The sequence below is a fragment of the Schistocerca cancellata genome, chromosome 2 (genome assembly GCF_023864275.1).
Source record: "Schistocerca cancellata isolate TAMUIC-IGC-003103 chromosome 2, iqSchCanc2.1, whole genome shotgun sequence".
In the NCBI taxonomy this organism is placed as follows: domain Eukaryota; kingdom Metazoa; phylum Arthropoda; class Insecta; order Orthoptera; family Acrididae; genus Schistocerca; species Schistocerca cancellata.
This window is the reverse complement of record NC_064627.1, coordinates 830821498-830847633: the sequence shown is the minus strand read 5'-3', so window position 1 is coordinate 830847633 and position 26136 is coordinate 830821498. Positions and strand designations below refer to the sequence as shown.

Genomic DNA, 26136 nt, shown 5'->3' with positions numbered 1-26136 from the left:
ATCACAAGCCAAATACTGCTGAGTCTACAGTATACGATACAAATATACACAAGAATTGAATGGTTGAAGGTTCCTATCACTTGGCAATTGTGAATTTTGAACGTAATATAAACATTTAAACATGGAAGATTGCAATTAAATAATTTATGCAGGTACTATTTTAATGACTTTAAATGATGAGAACAATAGCAGAAGTACCTTTAAGAATGACCTTTATTACTGTAAAACACTTATTGGTGTCGATGGTCCAACAATTAAATAAAATATAAGTTGAATAACAGGAAAACAATAGATTCCTATTTCACGTAATTAGTTATGAACAACAACACAGTGCATGAGATATTCACTTCTAAACACATACTACATCTTCATTGCAGAAGCCACAGAAATCTCACAAGTGCACAAGTTGGCACTATGAAATATTTCTATCTCCCACGACCACGCGTTCATCGCACCGTACTGTCCAGCACTCTCTCGTGTCCTCTCCCATACTGTCCAGGACCCTCTCCGTGTCCTGTGCGACTGTCCCTCATGCCGCACTGTCCAGAACTCACCCTCCATTCACTTCGGTAGTCGCCTCCCTTAGTAATGAGCGCTGAGACTGGTGATAGCATTCCCGTTATGTCTCCAAGCCAACGCACACTCAGAAACATTTTGAAACAAATTTTAAAAACTGGATTTACATTTAAATAACTCGAAATTAAATAAATATTTTTATGGCTGGACCATAAACACGCTCTAACACACATTATTAAATATATAAATAAATCAAATAACATATATCAAAGGAATAGAAACAAAAGGCAGGCCAGTAGCCTAATGTCTCTGTGCTTTATAAAACACAGTAAATAATTGACTTATTTCTTCATGAATAGTGTACATCACATATAAACAAAGACATATATGAATAAATATATTTATAAGCATGCTGCTACTGTTTTTTCATGTAACTGTGGAGTACTTATGGCCTGACGCGATCGATAGGTATCAGCCACTTTGGCCTCCAAACACCTAATGTACTATTCAAGTTACATGCTTTTAACTTATACCAATTTATATTTACACTAATAGCTTTATGCTGATCGACAAAATGGATGAATCATTTAGATTTTGGAGATTCGTTGCTGGGTGGTACTTATATAATTTACAGTCAGATACTAAACTTTAAACTAATAAAGATATTGAAAATCTGATTACACCATCAGAATTGTCATGGAAATAATGGTAACGTACATGTTTGTTTTTAAGGTATCATTTTCCTCTGGCTACTATTAATTTCTATATGAACTGCGAAATGTGTGCCATTATGGTTTCACAAATTCCACTATCTTTGGCACTCCCGGCATGTCTCCTTCATCGACACAGTGTCACCATGCAATTCCCAGCCACGCTGTCGGCCTGGCCTGGTCCCCAGCTAACATTCAGCACCATGTAGCCACCGACAAGCAGCAGCCTGCTGAGAGGCCCCAGCGCGGCCCCGTGCCGACTGTGAACTTAGAATACCCTCAGGGCACCACAACTCGCCCGTTACCTCTCACACATCCACTTATTAACATTGTGGCTTGCCAGAATGTTCAGAAGTATCACCCTTCAATTCATACAAGTACATATAAAACAAATATCAAAGAACAGAATATAATGATCGAAGTGCCAGGCCAATAGTGTTTACAAATTTTTTGTAGTGGTGTGGGAGCAGCATTAATTTCAAAATAAACTTGCTGTTGTTGTTGTTGTTGTTGTTGTGATCTTCAGTCCTGAGACTGGTTTGACGCAGCTCTCCATGCTACTCTATCCTGTGCAAGCTTCTTCATCTCCCAGTACCTATTGCAGCCTACATCCTTCTGAATCTGCTTAGTGTATTCATCTCTTGGTCTCCCTCTACGATTTTTACCCTCCACGCTGCCCTCCAGTACTAAATTGGTGATCCCTTGATGCCCCAGAACATGTCCTACCAACCGATCCCTTCTTCTAGTCAAGTTGTGCCACAAACTCCTCTTCTCCCCAATTCTGTTCAATACCTCCTCATTAGTTATGTGATCTACCCATCTAATCTTCAGCATTCTTCTGTAGCACCACATTTCGAAAGCTTCTATTCTCTTCTTGTCTAAACTATTTATCATCCATGATTCACTTCCATACATGGCTACACTCCATACAAATACTTTCAGAAATGACTTCTTGGCACATATATCAATACTTGATGTCAACAAATTTCTCTTCTTCAGAAACACTTTCCTTGCCATTGTCAGTCTACATTTTATATCCTCTCTACTTTGACCATCATCAGTTATTTTGCTCCCCAAATAGCAAAACTCCTTTACTACTTTAAGTGTCTCATTTCCTAATCTAATTCCCTCAGCATCACCCAACTTAATTCGACTACATTCCATTGTCCTCATTTTGCTATTGTTGATGTTCATCTTATATCCTCCTTTTAAGACACTGTCCATTCCGTTCAACTGCTCTTCTAAGTCCTTTGCTGTCTCTGATAGAATTACAATGTCATTGGCAAACCTCAAAGTATTTATTCCTTCTCCACGGATTTTTATTCCCACTCCAAATTCTTCTTTTGTTTCCTTTACTGCTTGCTCAATATACAGATTGAATAACATCGGGGCGAGGCTACAACCCTGTCTCACTCCCTTCCGAACCACTGCTTCCCTTTCATGTCCCTCGACTCTTATAACTGCCATCTGCTTTCTGTACAAATTGTAAATAGCCTTTCGCTCCCTGTATTTTACCCCTGCCACCTTCAGAATTTGAAAGAGAGTTTTCCAGTCAACATTGTCAAAAGCTTTCTCTAAGTCTACAAATGCTAGAAATGTAGGTTTGGCTTTCCTTATTCTTTCTTCTAAGATAAATCATAGGGTGAGTATTGCTTCACATGTTCCAACATTTCTATGGAATCCAAACTGATCTTACCCAAGGTTGGCTTCTACCAGTTTTTCCATTCGTGTGTAAAGAATTCGCGGTAGTATTTTGCAGCTGTGACTTATTAAACTGATAGATCGGTAATTTTCACATCTGTCAACACCTGCTTTCTTTGGGATTGGAATTATTATATTCTTCTTGAAGTCTGAAGGAATTTCGCCTGTCTCATACATCTTGCTCACCAGATGGTAGAGTTTTGTCAGGACAGGCTCTCCTGAGGCCGTCAGTAGTTCCAATGGAATGTTGTCTACTCCTGGGGCCTTGTTTCGACTCAGGTCTTTCAGTGCTCTGTCAAACTCTTCACGCAGTATCATATCTCCCATTTCATCTTCATCTACCTCCTCTTCCATTTCCATAATATTGTCCTCAAGTACATCGCCCTTGTATAGACCCTCTATATAGTCCTTCCACCTTTCTGCTTTCCCTTCTTTGCTTAGAACTGGGTTTCCATCTGAGCTTTTGCTATTCATGCAAGTTGTTCTCTTTTATCTAAAGGTCTCTTTAATTTTCCTGTAGACAGTATCTATCTAACCCCTCGCGAGATAGGCCTCTACATCCTTACATTTGTCCTCTAGCCATCCCTGCTTAGCCATCTTGCACTTCCTATCGATCTTATTTTTGAGATGTTTGTATTCCTTTTTGCCTGTTTCAGTTACTGCATTTTTGTGTTTTCTCCTTTTATCAATTAAATTCAGTATCTCTTCTGTTACCCAAGGATTTCTACTAGCCCTCGTCTTTTTACCTACTTGATCCTCTGCTGCCTTCACTATTTCATTCCTCAAAGCTACCCATTCTTCTTCTACTGTATTTCTTTCTCCCATTCTGGTCAGTTGTTCCCTTATGCTCTCCCTGAAACTCTGTACAACCTTTGGTTCTTTCAGTTTATCCAGGTACTTAAGCTAACACAAATTATCAATAAAATGGCATGGCATATTAATTAAATGCCTGCATTTCAGTTATGCATAAACAAGCCTGAATTTCAAAATAAACTTAAACTAACACAAATTATGAATGAAATGGCATATTAAATAAATGCCTGCATTTCAGTTATCCAAAAACAATGTTTGGACAAGAAATAAAATTTTTAAATGTATTTTCACGTATGTGCAATTTTGTAAGCACTTCCTGTGCCACCCACTGTGCGCTAAGGCACCTTCTTGCACAATTTTTTTTTTTTTCTGTTGCACTACACATGCTCACGCAGATTTTTGCATGAAGTATTGATCAACTAACATCAGTCTTTTGACCAAGTCCCTCGCAGAAATCGTGTCTGCCTCTGAATCCCGAGTTCCACTGTTTATCGAAACACCTCAACAAACCATTTCCCAAAACCAACCAGGATCCTCACTAAAGACTCCCTCCAGCAGAAAATGATACTTTAGGAACAAAGTCACAAGGCAAATGACTGAATCACAGTAAATTCAAATTCCCACAAGTTCTGCTTAATTGACTTTAATAAATCTTTCCTACCTCCATGCACCAAAATTGCACGTATAATTACAATTTTAATACCTTTCAAATTGACCACTAAATTCTTTGCCACACTCTTATACAAAGCATAAACCAATACATATTATACATAAATCCATGCAGTCACTGACCTCCACACACCCTCAGTGCCTAAACTTCCCCCTCATGCACACGTATAGTGCCACAACAAACTAACAAATTACTAATGAATCTCCAAATAAACATATAAATTATCCCTCCAAAATTACTACCACTAATTACAGATTAGAAAAGCTTTTCACTTCGCCCCTTTCTCTATATACCCTTAGCAATTTTAAACTTATCTCATTTCCACATATGCGGCAGCAACAACTGTAACGTTCTACCGTACCAGCACCAATCAGTGTCACTAGAATCACACTCCTCCTTCATATAGCAATTTGTAGGAACTTCATTATACAAACTATCCCCATACACACTATTTACTTCAGCCCTCTCTAAATTTTCTGTTAGTTCTTCCACACATTTTGCCGATTCACTACCCACAGAATGCACAACTTTAGTGTTTTCCCCCTCCAAAATATCGACACTTGCAGCCTCAACAAAATTACACTTCTATTCACTGTTAAACGCTTTATCTTCCTGAAATAATACATCGATGCCTAAGCCATCATCACCACAAATACTCATCTCAGCAACCTTATCCACTGATACACCATTTAGATCATTACAAAAATTCACATCAGAAACCTTACTTTCCTCCGTCAACAAATTAACTATATGAGAATCATACACAACTTTATCCTTTGCCACTACATCACACAAATTGCTGCTACCTTGTTGTACAGTTTCGAGACTTCCAGACTTGCTACATTCCACTGTGATTGGACAAAAGTCAGCACACACTGCCATTTCTACACATCTTTCATCCAGATTAACCCCCCAATCCTATTTTACATACATTATTACATTCACACTCTTGACAAATGTTTTAAATCCACACATTCATCAATACGTTTCGTTTCACCTTCATTCGTGACTAGAAATGTGTAAATTCCTTCCCCCGAAGTATCAATACCAGTTGCTTTTACATCATTACATAAATTACCATTACTCTGCTCCTTTAAACTGAAATCATCTATCTCCGCAGATACATTTTTAACTTCAACTGCTGGTGAGACCAATACTAAGCCTCCGTTAGTAACATTGACGCTTTCCACCGAAACACAGTCACCCTCACTTGCAGCTGGCGAGACCAAAGCTACGCCTCCTTCACTAACATTGACGCTTTTTTCTGACTCACAAATACTTGCTACTACGACACCTTCTTTACTGCAATTGCTAGCATTTGCTAATACCTCTTCAGAGCTATCCACACAATTTGTTTTCACAAAATTCATCTCCTCTTTAACTTCTTTTTGAATAACTGAATCTTTCCATTCATCACCATTCACACACTCGTTCGTTACACGTTCATAACTTACATAATTCCCCACAAATTTATTCCCATTACTTTTACTTAAATCTCTCACAAATCTATGCTTCCGCTGTTGACACCTGCTTTTATTGAAAGAGTCACCTATATAGCCTTCTTCTTTAACATACTCCATATTACATATTTGTTGCCTTTCTCCAAACCTATCAACATTTCTACCATTACCATTATCTCCAGTCCTTTTCATCACCTGTTCAGATCGCCATCCCCGGACCGGAGATGTGTCAAACATCAGTTTCCCGACTGGTTGTTATGCGATTGCACTTTGCGCAAATTTCCCCTGTCAAATCTGTGTCCATTACTTGGGTACCGTTCACGGAAGTTATCACTCCTGTTTGTTCTCTGACCATTCTGCTCATTTCAGCTAACATCACCCTGAGAAGTCCTTTGATTTATCTCACGATTATTATTTTGGTGGTGATTATTTCGATTCCCATTTTGATAACTACCACCCGGTTTGCTCTGAGGTTTGAACTTCAAAGCCCTCTCTAATTTTTCTACAAATTCTAGAAATTTGACCAAGGAATCACATGGACTATAGACAAGATCCCACAGCAAATCTTCAGGTGATCACCCTTTTAACTGGTATCAAGTTACTATCAGTAACCAAAACTGAGAAACGATCACAATATTGCAATTTACTGATAATAACTTGATACCAGTGCCTAGAGTTTAATTTGTACACCACAGCACTGAAATTGATCACTATGTGATTGAAAATCGATTTTGATATCATTAAACCATCAATATTATGGCCAACGCTGACCTTCCTTTTAATTTAATAAATAAATCAAATAAACATATATCAAAGGAATAGAAACAAAAGGTAGGCCAGTAGCCTAATGTCTCTGTGCTTTCTAAAACACAGTAAATAATTGAGCAATTTCTTCATGAATAGTATATATTGGATATAAACAAAGACATAGATGAATAACTATATTTATAAGCATGCTGCTACCATTTTTTCGTGTAACTGTGGAGTACTTACGGCCTGACACGATCGATAGCAATCGGCCACTTTGACCTCCAATAACTCATGTACTATTCAAGTTACATGCCTTTAATTTATAACAATTTAGGTGTACACTAATAGCTTTCTAAAAACACATTGATCGACAAAATCGGATGAACCGTTTAGATTTTGGAGATTTGTTGCTGGGCGTTACTTGTATAGTTTTCAGTCAGATACTAAACTTTAAACTAATAAAGGTATTGAAAATCTGATTACAGCATCAGAATCATCGTGCAAATAATGGTAATGTACATGTTTCTTTTTAAGGTATCGTGATTCTTCTGGCTATTATTAATTTCTATATGAACTGCGAAATGTCTGCCATTATGGTTTCACAAAGTGCGCCATCTTTGGCACTCCCGGTATGACTCCTTCATCGACACAGTGTCACCATGGAATTCCCAGCCACACTGTCGGCCTGGACCCCAGCTAATGTTCAGCACCACGTGGCTGCCAACGAGCCATGGCTCACCGAGAGGCCCCAGCGCGGCCACGCCAACTCCGAACTTAGAATATCCTCAGGGCGCTAAAGCTCACCTGTTACCTTACAACATCATTTGGTAATTGGTTTGATAACCTTTGACAAACTTTCCACTCTTCCAGTCTGTTCCTACAAGTAGTCTTTGAAACTATTGTACAAGGATCTGGGTACCTCTAGTTCTCGAAATCATGCAAACATTTTTGGCTGCCAAAGATTATCAAGGGTACCAGCTATGTCTGGCCTACAATTTGGAAAGCCTAATTAATTAAATAGATTTCCCTGTTCTAAAGCCAACTTGCTGTTGACTAAGGTCATGGAGTTCCCTGTGAGCTTGGAGGCGATTACTACTGAAGCTTCTCGTGGAAATTACTCAGTATACTTAACAAGCAAATTGGTTGGTATGATTTTGGTTCTGATAGATCCCTATCTGCAGTTTTTTTAATAATTGCTACCTTAGCTGTTTTCCGGACTACAGGCACCCCAACACAGCCTCAGGGCATCATTTATTAAATTTGTTAACAAGAAGGGACTTAATTTTTCTGTCATTGTTTTGTATGGTATTCCTCAGATTAGATCAGAGAGATTCAATTCAGTTTTCATTCCGTAGACCCAAGAATGACATGGTTCTCATGGGTGTGAAACATATCAGAAGGAATAACATAAAAAACATAGAACATCTTAGTATAATACTCAATTCCCTGATCATTTGTCAGGAGATTGTGAAAATATGTGAATAGAGTATAGTAAACTGGAATTGTTAATATTTACAGAATTAATGCACTGTCAGAATGAAACACAATTAAGCAGTTTTAATAAAATTATCATACACAAAAGACCTGATCTTGACTGTTGTGGGCAAGTGCTGTCAAAACTGAAATCTAACAGACAGTTTACTTAAGCTGGTGTAACAGACCCTGTTAAGATATTCATCTGTAGTGTAGGAGGAGCTACCTAGCAAAAAGTCTTTCAAACTCTGTTTAAAATGTGATTTACTGGAAACAAAGTTTGCAATGGTTGCTGGCAATTTATTGAAAATATGTGTTCCTGAATATTGGACCCCTTTTTGGACCCAGGTAATTGATTTTGGACCTATGTAGATTATTCTTACTCCTACTATTGATACTATGTATTGAGCTATTGGCTGAACACAAGGACATATTATTTTCAACAAATTTCCTTAAGGAATAAATTTACTGAGAAGCAGTGGTTGATTTTTGATTTGATTTGATTTTAACAGGAGAGCTAAAACAGCTTAGGTCTAACCCGCCACTGCCCACACCGAAACTAGGTTTATTGTGCGGTATCACTCCCTGTATATCTAGTAAAGCCACCAGTGCCCTTAAATAGTGCAAGGAGTCCCTCTATCAGTTTTTTGTTAGACACAATTTCTTCAGGTCTAGTTGTCCCAAGATGAGTTTGATCTCTATCCTGTTCAATCCCAGGATTACAGAGCTTCTTTTAAAACTTGGCTAGGGCATCATTACCTTACCATGTTTTTGTTTATGGACCTTAGTCCAGTATCCTATGTGCTGTTTCCTAAGCCAGTTCCAGAGTTCTAATTTGATCATAGCCTTGGTGATTGTCAGGACAGGTTCTGGTCCAATAAATGGAGTTGTTGCCCCCATCCTAGCCAATCTATAGGCTTGTTCATTGCCACAGCTCCCTGAGTGGCCAGGGACCCACACAAGGTACACCCTATTGCTTCCCCCTAGCTCCACCAGAGCCCTGTGGCAATCTGCAACAATCTTAGATCTTGTTGGAGGAGCTGCCAATGATTTCAGGGATGCCTGGCTGTCTGAATAGATGTAGATGCTACAATCATTGTAGCACCTACCCATATTCTCCTCCACACATGCCCTGATTGCAGTAATTTTGGCTTGGAATACAGAGGCCAGTTTCCCTAGAGAGATGCTGCTCTCCAGTCTTGGCTGAACCCCGTACTCTGCCCCAACGCCTTGATCTGTTTTTGACCCATCGGTGAACCAAACGATGTCCCCCGTACAGTGTCGAACTGTTTTCTCCCACTGCTTCCTACTTCCAATTATTATGTTGTAAGGCTTGTCGAAGCAGTTAGGAGTTATTATACAGTCAGCGGGCATTTCCCCAGCCATACCTATATTTACCTCACTCACTATGTTAGTATGTGATTCTGGATATCCAAATGAGACCCAGTTTTGGCCAGTTTTAAGTCTGTATGCCCCAGCTGCTGCCTCCATCTTAACCCAAAGGCAAAGTGGAGGCATGTCCAGCATGGCTTCCATTCCAGCAGTTGGTGTGCTGCTAATTCCGCCCGTTATGGCTAAGCAGGCCAATCTCTGCACCTTAGCGAGCTCTTTAGCAGCAACCCGCTGTTCTACCTTCTTCCACCACACTACGTCCCCATAGGAAATCCTAGGTCTAACCACTGTGGTGTATATCCAGTGCATACCCCTGGGGCTTAGGCCGCAGTTTTTGCCACAAGCCCTCCTTGTACTCACTAAAGTGCTTTTTGCCTTGGAGCAGATACTCTTAATGTGATGGGTCCAAGTTAGCTTCTCATCCAAGGTTACCCCTAGATATTTCACTGTCCCCTTCACAGTAAGAGTTTCATCGAAGAGCTTTAGATTCCAACTTGCATGCTGAATATGTCTCTTCGTAAATGGCACCACAACAGTCTTCTTAGGATTAACTCTCAGATCCTGTTTAATGCACCATTTCTGCACAATGTCCAACCCTCCTTGTGCCATATTTCTGACTGTGTCAGTGAATTTGCCAAGTATTACTATGACAAGGTCATCTGCGCATCCTTGGCAGAAGCATTGTCCGGAATTTAGTTCCTCAATGAGTTCGTTCACCACTAGATTCCACAATAGGAGACAAAACTCCTCCTTGTGGGCAGCCTCTAGTGGTCTTAATTACCATCTTTTCATTCATCGTGGTAGCCTCTACATTCCTTCCACCAAGCATGGCTCCGGTCCACCTACATATAGTGGTCCCCAGATCATGCACCTCTGCTGGCCTTACCATGGAATCGAAGAGTCGTGTTACTAAAGGCCACCTCGATAACCAGGAAGATGCAGAGGGCTATTTCTTGGAAGTGAAGTGCTTTTTCCGCCTTCCCAACAAGTTGGTGGAGAGCTGTTTCACATGATTTACCTGGTTGGTATGCGTGTTGGTTCAGGTGTAGAGGGACCCTACATAGCCTCCTCTCCCCAAGGTATACATTAACCAGTTTTTCCAGTGTTTTGAGAATGCAGGAGGACAGACTGATTGGTCTCATATCCTTAGTTTTGGTATGATCAATTCTCCCTGGCTTTGGAATGAAGACAACCTTCACTGCCCTCCAAACATTGGGAGTGATTCCTACTGCTAAGCTAACCCTAAATAGCCTGCATAGGATTCTTATAAGCTTTCCTCCTGCCTGTTGTAGGAGAGCTGGAAAAATTCCATCTGGGCCAGGTGACTTGAATGGCTGGAATGTTCCCACCGCTCACTGGATTTTATTGATGTTGACACACTCCTTGGCCGTTTCCCAGTCCTCTCTTCGAGTGTCTGAGAACCGTTGTCTCTCTGGGGTCACATACTGGTCTGTGTTATCTGGCAGAGCATATTGAGGAAAGTGAGTTTTGAGGAGCAATTCCAGCGTCTCATGTGCTGTCTCTGTATATTCCCCATCCTCCTTCCTCAACATACCTCCTGGATTAGTTGGTACTCTAGTGAGAATCTTGTGAAGTCTGGCTTGTGCAGCCGTACCTTCCACTTCCTCACAGAATGCCTTCCAGGATGCCTCCTTTGCTTGTCTTATTGCAAGGTTGTAACTGACAAGGGCCTCACGATATTTAGCCCATTGTCCTTTGCGTCTCGCAATATTAAACAGTCTCCGTACCTGTTTTCTTTGCGTTTACAATTTGTTATTCCACCAAGGAACACTCCTATTTGTGCACTTCCTGGTGATTGTGCAGTTGTCCTGATATGAGGTCACTATGGCAAAGGCAACAGCCTCTGCTACTTCCTCAAATTCTACTGGCTTCCTTACCGTGGTTTTAATTTCTGATAATCCTACGTCAAGGTCCCTCCTATATGCCTCCCAGTCTGTTTTCCTGGGATTTCTATAAGTCATGGTCTGTCTGATTCCCATTTCAACCTTGAATTTAATGTATATGTGGTCTGATGAGAGAAGCAGTGGTTAGAATACCTTGAACAGGTTTCTGCATGACATTCTTGAATTTACACCACGAATGAGTCTGATTACATGCTTTTACATTTAAAAACTTTTTCTTGGTTTGACAAGTTACCCCAAAATGTGATCCCATATGACATAATAGAATGAAAGTAACCAAGGCATGCATTTTTAATATTTATAGCTCCTACTCTGACATCATTTCCATTACAAATCAGATCTGTTTAGGTGCTTCAGCAATTCTTTGGTCACCCCTTCCCATCTGAATTTATTATCGAGTTGTAGTCCCAGAAATTTAACGCTGTTGACCTCTTCTATTCACATGTTTTCATATGTCATACGCATGCTGGTAGGAAATCTTGTACAGGTTCTGAACTGCATGTAGTGGGTCTTTTCAAATTTTAATGGCAATGAATTAGCTTTACCCCATTTATTAAAGTCAGTGAAAATTTGATTAGCAGCCATTTCTAAATCTGTACTTGACTTGCTATTTGCTGCAATGTTTGTATCATCTGCAAATAAAACAAACTTAGCATTTGGCAATGTAGCAGACGAGGAGTCATTGTGGTACACAAGAAAAAGCAAAATACCCAAGATCAATCCTTGAGGAACACTACATGTAATTAATTCCCAATCAGATGAAGATTGACTGCTTACTCCATAGGTATTTCACAATGACAACCTTTGTTTCCTATTAGTTAAGTAAGACTCGAACTGTTTTGCAGCACTGCCAGGGATGCCGTAATATTCTAATTTACTTAAGAGAATGCTGTGACTCACACAGTCAATGGCTTTTGACGGGGCACGGAAAATGCCAGTAGCCTCTAATTTGTTATCTAATGAATTGAGTGCATTCTCACCTAAACTTGTAAATAGCCTTCTCTAGCTTGAAGAGTCACAACCTTCTTTATATCGGAACTCTTAATATACTCACATATTGTATATGTGATGTGACATAGTGTTCCTAGTGTTCTTACCTAGTCATGATTAGAACAATTAGGAATGTATTTTTTGCATCCCCGTATTCTTGTAGTCAAATCAGCCTGTTTCATGTGTTGATTGCCTCCTGGGAAGGCCTTCTCTTGCGTTTCATATCCTGTCTTAGTCAAGATAATTCAGAGCTCTGTAGAGCGTCTGTCTTATGCTGGTTAGGGAAGAACAGTATGTATTTTCATTGGGCAGTCTATAACATTTGCTAAAGTCTGTGTGTCCTTACATCTGCACTTCCCTCTGCTTAATATATTTTGATGATAGTGTATGATCTGTTTTAGTCTCTGTGTCAGTGATGATTGCATTATAATCACTTGTCATTACATTCAGATGAACACTCCAGCCTGTGTTTATATTTATAACTGTATGGTTAATTTACTTATGTCTGTATTGCTACTGCCACTTGCATTTCCTGTATATGTAGGTGGTTGTTGTTCTTTGTTGATAATGGACAGGTTGTTTACACTTAGGGTGTCATTACATTTAAGTGAACATTTCAATCTGTGTCTACATTTATAGCTACAAGATTAGCTATGGTTATCTCTATATTGCTGCTGTCACCTGCATTTATTATATATCTTGATTATGTACAGGTTGTTCACACTTAGGGTGTCATTAATGATATTACCTCAGTCATCAATCCAATATTAACAATCTTACCTAGGTCATCAGTCCAACCACATTGCCACAAGGTGGATCTGGCATTGATGTCAGCTACAATGATCATAATGAAATTTTCACTCTGCACCGGAGCATGCGCTGATATGAAACTTCCTGGCAGATTAAAACTGTGTGCCGGACTGAGACTTGAACTCGGGACCTTTGCCTTTCATGGGCAAGTGCTCTACCAACTGAGCTACCCAAGCACGACTCACGACCTGTCCTCACAGCTTTAATTCCGCCATTACCTCGTCTCCTACTGTCCAAACTTTGCAGAAGCTCTCCTGCATACCTTGCAGAACTAACACTCTTGGAAGAAAAGATTTTGTGGATACATGGCTTAGCCACAGCCTGGGGGATGTTTCCAGAATGAAATTTTCACTCTGCAGCAGAGTGTGCGTTGATATGAATTAAATCTGGGAGGACGGGTCGTGGGTCGTGCTTGGGTAGTTCAATTGGTAGAGCACTTGCCTGCGAAAGGCAAAGGTCCCGAGTTTGAGTCTCGGTCCGGCACACAGTTTTAATCTGCCAGTAAGTTTCATATCAGCGCACACTCCGCTGCCGAGTGAAAATTTCATTCTGGAAACATCCCCCAGGCTGTGGCTAAGCCATGTCTCCGCAATATCCTTTCTTCCAGGAGTGTTAGTTCTGCAATGTATACAGGAGAGCTTCTGCGTAGTTTGGAAGGTAGGAGATGAGGTACTGGCGGAATTAAAGCTGTGAGGACAGGTCATGAGTCGTGCTTGGGTAGCTCAGTCGGTAGAGCACTTGCCTGCAAAAGGCAAAGGTCCTGAGTTCGAGTCTCGGTCGGGCACACAGTTTTAATCTGCCAGGAAGTTACAGTGATCATGTTCTTCCCTCTTTAGTAAAGTGCTGTCTCTTGAATCGTATCTGTGTATAGTTGAATCGTGTGGGATTACTGGGTGTACAATGACACCAGTACCCATGACTCCGTACTCTTGATGATCTTTAACGTTACAAAATGTCTGTTCCATAACTGTCTGATTAATTAGTGTGCCACGTGATATCCATTGTCATCATAGCAATGATAGTCCCTCTATCTCCTATTACACAGTTGTCCAGGGAAAGGTAAACATATTAATTTCCGATTTTTAAAGTATGATTCTTTAAGGTATATGAAGTCAGTGTTAAACTCCTGGGCCAACCTAGGAAGTCCTGCACTCACAGTACCACTCCTCATAGCACTGAGCTGCTAGATCTTCATGGCTGTTGTATACACATAGTATGTCATGGCCATCTGCTGTGTGTCAAAGTACACCCTCTCTTCAGGCCTACAAAAGTACTGTAAATTTTCTCATTGTTGAGAACTTATGAATGTTGCCTGCAGATCTCTTTCATTAGGTCAGCTGGTTCATTCCGATCAATGGGCAAGCTTTCCATTAGAATTGTGGAGAGGTGACAACAAAAACTGTAAAGTTCTACACAAATGTTTGGAAATCAACCATCAGCAATTTGGCACACCTGAGACTGGCGCCAAGGCAAAGACTATAAAAATGTTAAATAAAATTTACATTGTGGCCTGTATGATGTTTGTTGTGGGCAGGGCTGGCTGTGTACTGTGTTTGATGGGGGCAAGGCTGACTGTTGCTACTTTTCCTTTGTTGGGTTATGAGTTTGTATGAGTGGAAGCTAGTAAACACGTCGTTACAAGTTTGATATGACTTTGTTGCTGGATACCTTGATATGACTGACAGAGGCCATTCGTTTAAGACAATAGTTGCCTCCCATTGCTCTGACCAGGAAAGACCCATCTGTAATGGGATTATAGTTAGTGGAACCCACAGAAAAAGTATTTACATTTTTAGTGTTCTTTCATCTGTACCAGTGTGTGCTTCTGGTTGTGCTCTCATGGTTTTTCATACATTAACACTGGTAGCTATAGTTACAGATAAGCTTTTTTTTTTTTTTTTGCAATTATGTGTTGCACATTGTTACTTGAACAAGTTCAGCTATACAATTTTCACTTAATGTTCTGGTCATCAACCAAAATGTTGTTTTGATTCAATTTTCCAGTTATTTGATTTGTTAGCTATACACTTCGTTAGAGTTGTTAATGCATCCTATATCATTGACAAATTGTTTTATACAGGGTGATTCTTTCCACCGTGTACAAACTGTAGTGATTGGTTGATAGGAGGATACAGAACAAAAAAGGTCTAATGGAATTATGTCCAGATATGTATGGTTTCCATGCTAGAGACCATTTATTCAATCATACATTGTTACAGAGACTGCTGTCTAATACGCACTGTACCGTGCAGTCACAGTTACAGAATGCGTTGAAAATCGTTTCCATGTGCCTCAGCACATGTGTGTATGCGCTGTAGCATATTCTGTCTCCACATCTGGAATGGGCTCGGTATATTGAGATCTGGTGAACGAGCAGGCCGTGCAACTGGACCCCCTCTTCTGATCCATCAACCAGGGAAGATACAAATGAGATGCATCCAAATGTTAATGGCGAAGTGGGCTGGAGCACCATCGTGTAGCAGGGGAAGCAAAGTCACCCGCAAGAAACGCCAATAGTTCCAGTGTGTTAGGCAATATGGAAGGAAAACTGGTCCCAAAACAGGTCGCCAATTATCGTGGACCACAGATTCCAGTTGCACCGATGCTGATGATTCACTGTCACCATACCATGGGGGTTCTGCATACTATCCCACAGATGACTGTTATGGAAAGGTGGCCTCATCTGTGAATAGGATGGGTGACACAAGTCCCAGAACCACAGTTGCCTAGTGAAGAACCCAGTGACAAAACTGCTCCTGATGCGGAAAGTCTGTCACTAGTAATCCCTGCACATGCTGTAACTGATAAGGGCAGTAACAATTGGCATGCAGAATGTTCCACATGGTCACCTGGCTTACCCTGTACTGGCAGGCCAACTGCCTCGTTGCTTCCACAGTGTTAATCACATTTTCCCCCCAAGTCTGGTGTCCAAACACTTTGGATATGCCCTTCATCATTTCCTGCTTGTTGAAGAAACCGTATCTCAGACAAATAGTGGAATACTGTAAACATTGAATGCTGTGTTGTTGTTGGTGAGGATAGGTCTCTTGATACAACCTTGCTGCCAGCTGCCTGTTGTCATTTGCCTTTCCATAAGTAAACACCATGTTGGCAAGCTCCCAATTCGAATACGGAACCATTATGTACACACACCACAATGTGAGTCAGCAAGAGAAGTGAATCGGAGACAGCATTACCAATTACTATGGCAAAAGAGGGCACTAGGGCATGATGTATGAGGAACAGTACCACCCTCTAGGAGGAATGCATACTGTAACTGTGACTGCATGTTACAGCACATATTAGACCACAGTCTCTTATGACTGAATAAATGGTCTGTAGCATGGAAACCATGCATTTATGGAAATAAGTTCATTAGCTTATTTTTGTTCCTCTTCCTCTCATTCATCAATCCCTAGAGTTGGTACACGGTGGAAAAAATCACACTGTATAGTCGGATCTAGCCTCCTCCTGCTATTCTTTCCTTCCATCATCTTTTCAACTATAGTTTCCAGCAATGACTGAAGTCTTAATATTTGCTCAGCCATTTGATGTTTTTGACAGATAATGTTCTTTACTAAACTTTCCTTCTTGATGACTTGTAGCAGGACATCTTCATTCCTTACCCAATCAATGCATTTGATCTTGAACAGTTCCTTGTTAAACCTTCCAATTATTTGATTTCAGTCTACCCCAGTGTCTGCATTTAGCACCCTTAAAAAGCGGCTTTTCATGAATGTTTTTTCTGGTCTTGATATTTATATCTCTGGACATTAACAGCTGTTTCTTTTGTAGGGAAACCATTTGTTTTGCAACAAAGTCTTTCATGCATCTTCATTCTTTATCCATTCTGCTTCTGAGATGGCAAGATTCATTCACCTCTTCAAGAGTCTCTAATCCAAGTTTAACGTTTAGCCATCCAGTTTGACCATCTGCCATCCACACCATTACTTTTGTTTTCTTTTTGTTAATGTTCATATTATATGTATCAGCTACCACACATTCCTGTTTGTTAGTGGCTATTCCAGGTGGGAATTCAAGGAGATGGGACCTAGATAAACTGACTAAACCAGAGGTTGTACAGAGTTTCAGGGAGAGTGTAAGGGAACAAATGGCAGAAATGGGGGAACTAAATACAGTAGAAGAAGAATGGGTAGCTTTGAGGGAGGAATTAGTGAAGGCAGCAGAGGATCAAGTAGGTAAAAAGACGAGGGCTAGTAGAAATCCTTGGGTAACAGAAGAAATATTGAATTTAATTTATGAAAGGAGAAAATATAAAAATGCAGTAAATGAAGCAGGCAAAAAGGAATACAAACGTCTCAAAAATGAGATCAACAGGAAGTGCAAGATGGCTAAGCAGGGATGGCTAGAGGATAAATGTAAGGATGTAGAGGCTTATCTCACTAGGGATAAGATAGATACTGCCTACAGGAAAATTAAAGAGACCTTTGAAGAAAAGAGAGCCACTTGTTTGAATATCAAGAACTCAGATGGAAACCCAGTTCTAAGCAAAGAAGGGAAAGCAGAAAGGTGGAAGGACTATATAGAGGGTCTATACAAGGGCGATGTACTTGAGGACAATATTATGGAAATGGAAGAGGAGGTAGATGAAGATGAAATGGGAGATATGATACTGCGTGAAGAGTTTGACAGAGCACTGAAAGACCTGAGTCGAAACAAGGCCCCGGGAGTAGACAACATTTCATTAGAACTACTGATGGCTTTGGGAGAGCCAGTCCTGACAAAACTCTACCATCTGGTGAGCAAGATGTATGAGACAGGCGAAATACCCTCAGACTTCAAGAAGAATATAGTAATTCCAGTCCCAAAGAAAGCAGGTGTTGACAGATGTGAAAATTACCGAACTATCAGTTTAATAAGTCACAGCTGCAAAATACTACCGCGAATTCTTTACACACGAATGGAAAAACTGGTAGAAGCCAACCTTGGGTAAGATCAGTTTGGATTCCATAGAAATGTTGGAACACGTGAAGCAATACTTATCCTATGACTTATCTTAGAAGAAAGATTAAGGAAAGGCAAACCTACATTTCTAGCATTTGTAGACTTAGAGAAAGCTTTTGACAATGTTGGCTGGAATACTCTCTTTCAAATTCTGAAGGTGGCAGGGGTAAAATACAAGAGCGAAAGGCTATTTACAATTTGTACAGAAAGCAGATGGCAGTTATAAGAGTCGAGGGACATGAAAGGGAAGCAGTGGTTGGGAAGGGAGTGAGACAGGGTTGTAGCCTCACCCCGATGTTATTCAATCTGTATATTGAGCAAGCAGTAAAGGAAACAAAAGAAGAATTTGGAGTGGGAATAAAAATCCATGGAGAAGGAATAAATACTTTGAGGTTTGCCAATGACATTGTAATTCTATCAGAGACAGCAAAGGACTTGGAAGAGCAGTTGAACGGAATGGACAGTGTCTTAAAAGGAGGATATAAGATGAACATCAACAAAATCAAAACGAGGATAATGGAATGTAGTTGAATTAAGTTGGGTGATGCTGAGGGAATTAGATTAGGAAATGAGACACTTAAAGTAGTAAAGGAGTTTTGCTATTTGGGGAGCAAAATAACTGATGATGGTCAAAGTAGAGAGGATATAAAATGTAGACTGACAATGGCAAGGAAAGTGTTTCTGAAGAAGAGAAATTTGTTAACATCGAGTATAGATTTAAGTGTCAGGAAGTCGTTTCTGAAAGTATTTGTATGGAGTGTAGCCATGTATGGAAGTGAAACGTGGACGATAAATAGTTTAGACAAGAAGAGAATAGAAGATTTTGAAATGTGGTGCTACAGAAGAATGCTGAAGATTAGATGGGTAGATCACATAACTAATGAGGAGGTGTTGAATAGGATTGGGGAGAAGAGGAGTTTGTGGCACAACTTGACTAGAAGAAGGGATCGGTTGGTAGGACATGTTCTGAGGCATCGAGGGATCACCAATTTAGTATTGGAGGGCAGCGTGGAGGGTAAAAATCATAGAGGGAGACGAAGAGATGAATACACCAAGCAGATTCGGAAGGATGTAGGTTGCAGTAGGTATTGGGAGATGAAGAAGCTTGCACAGGATGGAGTAGCATGGAGAGCTGCATCAAACCAGTCTCAGGGCTGAAGACCACAACAACAGTGGCTATTCCAGTTCACTTTTGGCAATTACTGCTATGTCATCAACCAATTCCCATATCAACTTACTCCTTCACTTCCCTCATTGCCTCTTTAATATACAGAAATTAAATTTCATTAGTGACAGTAAAGAACACCCTGCCATATAGCTTTCCTGGTTTTGAGCTCTTGTCCCTTCCCATCATGGCCAACATCTCCACTCTGTTGTTCATGAAGAGAAAAGTTTACTCTTCTATCCTAGTAATTGTCAACACACTGTTGAATAATGGAGTATGTTTTATTCTAAATGCCTTCCCAAATCTATAAATTTAGAGTATGTTTCCTTGTTTTTCCTAAATCTGCTGTTTGTTAGTAGTAGCAGCAGCAGCAGTACTAAAGTGCATTTCTAATGCCCCTATTTCTTCTAAAACTAAATTGATGTCTCCTTTCCCTTGTATTCTTGTATAAAGAATACATGTTAGTATTTTGTGGCTGTGTGATTATTCCACAGTCATCCATAATTACTATCTTTGGAAGCTTGATAGTGTTTTTTATTTTTCTTTCTTTCAAAACCTGATGGAAATTTTCAATTTTCATTCATGTCATTCATGGGCTTGTTACTGCTTGCTCTGCTCTTTGACCGAAACCCGTTAGAGTTACGCTAGTATTTCATCCCTAACTGGGCATTTGCTTCTTTGAAATTTGTGCAAAGCATTTAAAAATTCAATGATATGGACTGAGTCACTGATGAGTTAAAATATGTAGAGAACTGTCCTGAGTGTCAGAAGTGAATGTGAGGGTGTTCAGCATTGTGGGCATCCAAAGGAAGTTTGGCATATTTAAGGACATCTCATTACATTCTGAAATGTCACTACACTGTCTGGTGTACCCTGAGGTAGAAAAACAGACGACCAGACAGTCAGGGTGGTCTTGGGAGACATTGTTTTGCTCCAGAACAGAGTCCAAGAGTGAGTAGGAAAGAATAGTTGAGAACCAGAGCCAGGAAGACCGCCAGTCTGATGCTCTGGCTTCATACCAAAGCCAGCAAGTGATACCATCCTTACACTCCTCAGTAGTCACTCAGACGCAGAATGGGGAGACTCGTTGGTCAGCGTATTTCCCAAGAACACATACCTCCTGCTAAGGTATTGATTCTATTTGGCATGTAGGCCACAATAGTCAGTATATGAGTGCTGAAAGTGTAAATTTATGTAGAAGAAATTTGGAATTAACAATAAAAGTTCCTGATACCTCCTACAATGGCCAGGTGACATGCACAGACCCTAACCTAATGTAGCCCTAGTGAAAGGAAAGACCAAGCTGCCCCCAATACAACAATGCTTAGCAAAGCTGCTTGCTACTGCAGACTTAAGTACATTTAACTGACTCTGTATGCGTTGGTTATTATTTACTATTCCAGTTAGCGTATGTTCAAAAAATCTGTGAACTTTTTGAATACACTGAAGTTGTTAGCACTCATCATATGTATCTATTGCACAAACATTTCAGTATTACACTTTGCTTATTGCTCCACAGAACATGACATTTACAGTTCAAAAGGACATTACTGTTCTCAAAGTTCATAAAGACTTGAATTTTGTGGCCTTATTGCTACATCAACTATAAACAACAGATTTCATACTGAAAAGCCTTAATGTTTTGTTAACCATGACCTATCAGTACTATTTCACTTTCAAGTAAAGACTAAAATACTCAGAAAATTTACAATACACTGAACATTTTGGCCATCAGTCAAAGGGATTTACTTTTTTTACACTTATTACCTACAAACATTTAACTCTGAATGTTATGTAGTTACTGTGCAGTGCAGCACATACATTCTGGAACAGAAGCCAGTACACATACCACTAGGTATTCCACATGAAAATCTTGTCTTTCTTGAATACTAAGGAAATCTTTGCTCATTTCAAAACTATAATGTATCTGAATAGAACAGCGAAGTCTTGCCTAACACATCTTCTATGACATAATAGGAATAAGCAAGTAAAAGCATCACAGATGACTCTAAACTGATTGCAAATGTTTATTACACACACACACACACACACACACACACACACACACACACAGAAATTATATTCCAAGTTAAGCAAAAATGGCTGAAGGCCTTACAAAAATTTGACTGATTCTATTACTCATGAAAAATGATCCTTTCATATTAATGATCAGACTTTAATGCTCTGAAGTTGAAATGACTGTCTCCTACAGTGACACTCTTAGTGCACAGTCAAATAATAATCTTATTAACATGAACAACATGTAATCTGACACATTATTAAATTGGAATTAGGAAGGTTTTGAACACAAGTAAGCACATTAAACCTTTTCAACCATATAGTTGTAGTTTCATTTCAAACCCTGTTGCAAAGTATAGCTCAAGTAATCAAATGTTCTCACTATGACCTGGCTTGAAAGGGAGCAAAACTTGGATCAGCCAGTATGAGTGTGATTTTTAGGTGATTTCCCACACTTGTTTAGTTAAATGCTAGGCTGATCCCCAAATTCTGCGTCGGAGAATACGATACACAAACTGTTAAAATATAATATGTACTAGATATCATATAATATAATATAACAAATACAAGAATCACAGAGTGGTGGTGCACACAGCTTCTCTTCCTTAAGTTATCTGGATGACTGTAATGCCAGGAAGGGCATTCAGCCACAAAGTTAAATAATATAACAAGATCTGCCTAAACCTGACATAGAGGACCCTGTACTAGATGTGTTCAATGATAGGGAAAAGAGCAAGAATGAAATATTCTTGGCATTAGTTGTAGTTGGGTGGAAGATACACCTTTTATCTGTAAGTGGCCAACGTATTGATCAGTACAGCATCACTCACACATTTTTGTCGAGTTAAGCACGCAGTACGTGGGTCCATTCTCCCAAATTGTTCTTATCATAATTCATCCATCTGAAGACAGTGAAAGTTGGTTTGAGTAGAGTTACTTCCTGCTTATACTGCCAAATTCTGCATCTTTGTGTCTGCCTTTGCAAAATACAACTGACTGCTTATGTCTGTCTGAGAACTGCCTGTTTAGACTTATCTCTGCACACACTCACAAAAAATGACAGTGTACCTTCATAACAAGGTGTTCCCTAATTTGTGTTACAAGACAGTTTTAAAGATGTAGAAAATTGTTACCATTCAGGTTCAGACCACAGACTTTTTAATTCTTATACCCTCTTTTACATTAGTATTCTATCTTCATAGATTTTAGTTGTTATGCACTGGGGAAAAAAAGGCCAGGTGCGAAGGTGTGAATAGGACTCACGCATTGAGGCTTCCGTAGAAACTTAATTACATACATAGACAGTTCATCCATTCTGAGAATCAAGAATCTCAATTATTTTTGTCTGTTATAGACATTGATATGAGCAAGATATTGGTCCCATGGATTCCAAGATTTTTGAGAATGTTTTAATTTAAATAATATAAAAGTGGCATAAAGTCATGCAGGAGGCAGGTGACCATTATGATTATAATAATAAGCAGTTTTGGGTCACAGTGGTAAATGTCAAATATCAGGCAAGGAAAGACTTTACTGCTCATAGGGTGCATTTTGGAAATCATCCATCATCTTAGATATCCAGGAGTAATTACTGCATGCAAATACAATGTTTCAAGTTGTATGTGAAAGAAACATTTGCAGACTAGTCCAAAATATGTCATATGAGCAATAAAGTCATTCCTTTCCTGTTGTTTGACTTTTTCTGTTGCGGCCCAGTCAGCCTGAATGCACCACTTCTGACTGCTTTAATTTCAAGTTTTGACACTGGATTACAAATGACAATAGAATTTTTTTTTCTGTGTTATAATTACAAATTAACAATTATCAGATTTTTCCCTTTAGTTGTACTGTGACATCTCACTTCTTGGCTAATTTCATGATTCTAGGTCATGGCCATACCTTTTGATTGCATTGACTTAAAAGCTAATGTTTATTTTACTGCCAAGGCATCATAGGCCCCAGTATGTGACATGAACTTAAATGTGATAGGCCTACCTGTTCATCAGAAAAAGGGGTCTTAACAGATGGTCGGACAGATGGACAACAAAGCGATCCTGTAAGAGTTCCATTTTTACTGATGGAGGTACAGAAACCTAAAAAGTATAAAAAACATTCATTAATCAATAGAAACATCACAGTCATAGATCACCTAATACAAAAACGTATACCTAAATGACACTAGTAGGCATAGAATAAAATGTCTCCTCAGTAGGCGTGTTTTTACATTATTGCAGCCATACCTTATATCAGTAATAGTGAAGGGTCATATGACCGCCTGATACCACTTTACATGATCTTCATCTCTCCAAAACAACCAGTGAACTATTTATAAGGAGATGATTAACATTTTGGCTGGTGAGCTTATGTAGTGCACTGTTTGACACAGGCAGGTAGGTGGTTGTGGGATCCTACATGGCCGCACATTAAATGAGAAATATGTCACACAGGATGGGCCATTCAATTGGTCTGAGACGCAGCAAGGCCTCCTGCTGGGTGCCTACTTCTGGGGGTACATGGTGAGCGAGCTGCCTGGCGGCCGGATGGCTGAGATATACAGCGCGCGCTGGGTCATGTTCAGTGCCGTTGCCATCAATGTGTTGGGCACTGTGCTCACGCCACCCGCGGCCTACTTCCATTTCTACTGCCTGGTTGTGCTGCGTGTACTCGAGGGCCTTGGAGGGGTAAGTACTCCACATCTACACTTGTACACATACATATTCATTGAGAGTCTGGCATAGGCAAATTCTCATTATACCAGTTATTATTGGCTCCTTCCCATTCCATTTGCATGTGTAGTGTGGGAAGAACAATTGCTTAAATGCCTTTGTGTGTGTTGTAATAAGCCTAATCTTATCTTTGTGATCCCTACAGAAGTTTCATGTAGGTGGTTATAGTATCCATATATATATAGATATATAACAAAGATGATGTGACTTACCAAACGAAAGTGCTGGCAGGTCGATAGACACACAAACAAACACAAACATACACACAAAATTCAAGCTTTCGCAACCAACGGTTGCTTCATCAGGAAAGAGGGAAGGAGAGGGAAAGACGAAAGGATGTGGGTTTTAAGGAAGAGGGTAAGGAGTCATTCCAATCCCGGGAGCGGAAAGACTTACCTTAGGGGGAAAAAAGGGCAGGTATACACTCGCACAAACACACATATCCATCCGCACATACACAGACACAAGCAGACATTTGTAAAGGCAAAGAGTTTGGGCAGAGATGTCAGTCAAGGTGGAAGTACAGAGGCAAAGATGTTGTTGAATGACAGGTGAGGTATGAGTGGCGGCAACTTGAAATTAGCGGAGGTTGAGGCCTGGTGGGTAACAAGAAGAGAGCATATACTGAAGGGCAAGTTCCCATCTCCGGAGTTCTGACAGGTTGGTGTTAGTGGGAAGTATCCAGATAACCCGGACGGTGTAACACTGTGCTAAGATCTGCTGGCCGTGCACCAAGGCATGTTTAGCCAAGGGATGATCCTCATTACCAACAAACACCGTCTGCCTGTGTCCATTCATGTGAATGGACAGTGTGTTGCTGGTCATTCCCACATAGAAAGCTTCATAGTGTAGGCAGGTCAGTTGGTAAATCACGTGGGTGCTTTCACACGTGGCTCTGCCTTTGATCGTGTACACCTTCCGGGTTACAGGACTGGAGTAGGTGGTGGTGGGAGGGTGCATGGGACAGGTTTTATACTGGGGGCAGTTACAAGGGTAGGAGCCAGAGGGTAGGGAAGGTGGTTTGGGATTTCATAGGGATGAACCAAGAGGTTACAAAGGTTAGGTGGATGACGGAAAGACACTCTTGGTGGAGTGGGGAGGATTTCATGAAGGATGGATCTCATTTCACACGTCCGTACACATTGAACCCACCAACAAGCAACTGTACCTCCATTATGACAGCTGCCACACATTCCATGTCAAACGGTCCCTTCCCTACAGCCTAGGTCTTCGTGGCAAACGAATCTGCTCCAGTCCGGAATCCCTGAACCATTACACCAACAACCTGAAAACAGCTTTCACATCCCGCAACTACCCTCCCGACCTGGTACAGAAGCAAATTACCAGAGCCACTTCCTCATCCCCTCACACCCAGAACCTCCCACAGAAGAACCCCAAAAGTGCCCCACTTGTGACAGGATACTTTCCGGGACTGGATCAGACTCTGAATGTGGCTCTCCAGCAGGGATACGACTTCCTCAAATCCTGCCCTGAAATGAGATCCATCCTTCATGAAATCCTCCCCACTCCAACAAGAGTGTTTTTCCACCGTCCACCTAACCTTCGTAACCTCTTGGTTCATCCCTATGAAATCCCAAACCACCTTCCCTACCCTCTGGCTCCTACCCTTGTAACTGCCCCCGGTGTAAAACCTGTCCCATGCACCCTCCCACCACCACCTACTCCAGTCCTGTAACCCGGAAGGTGTACACGATCAAAGGCAGAGCCACGTGTGAAAGCACCCACGTGATTTACCAACTGACCTGCCTACACTGTGAAGCTTTCTATGTGGGAATGACCAGCAACAAACTGTCCATTCGCATGAATGGACACAGGCAGATGGTGTTTGTTGGTAATGAGGATTACCCTGTGGCTAAACATGCCTTGGTGCACGGCCAGCAGATCTTGGCACAGTGTTACACCGTCCGGGTTATCTGGATACTTCCCACTAACACCAACCTGTCAGAACTCCGGAGATGGGAACTTGCCCTTCAGTATATGCTCTCTTCTTGTTACCCACCAGGCCTCAACCTCCGCTAATTTCAAGTTGCCGC

General features: G+C 40.5%; 1 protein-coding gene across 1 annotated transcript in view; it reads left to right on the top strand.

Annotated features, from left to right (window-relative positions):
- The window catches only part of LOC126162722 (sialin), a 291443-nt gene that overhangs the window by 163814 nt on the left and 101493 nt on the right, over window positions 1-26136 (top strand). Inside the window, exon 4 of the mRNA XM_049919384.1 lies at window positions 23804-24037. Coding sequence (XP_049775341.1) covers window positions 23804-24037 — 234 coding nt within the window. The remainder of the gene's footprint in view (window positions 1-23803; window positions 24038-26136) is intronic.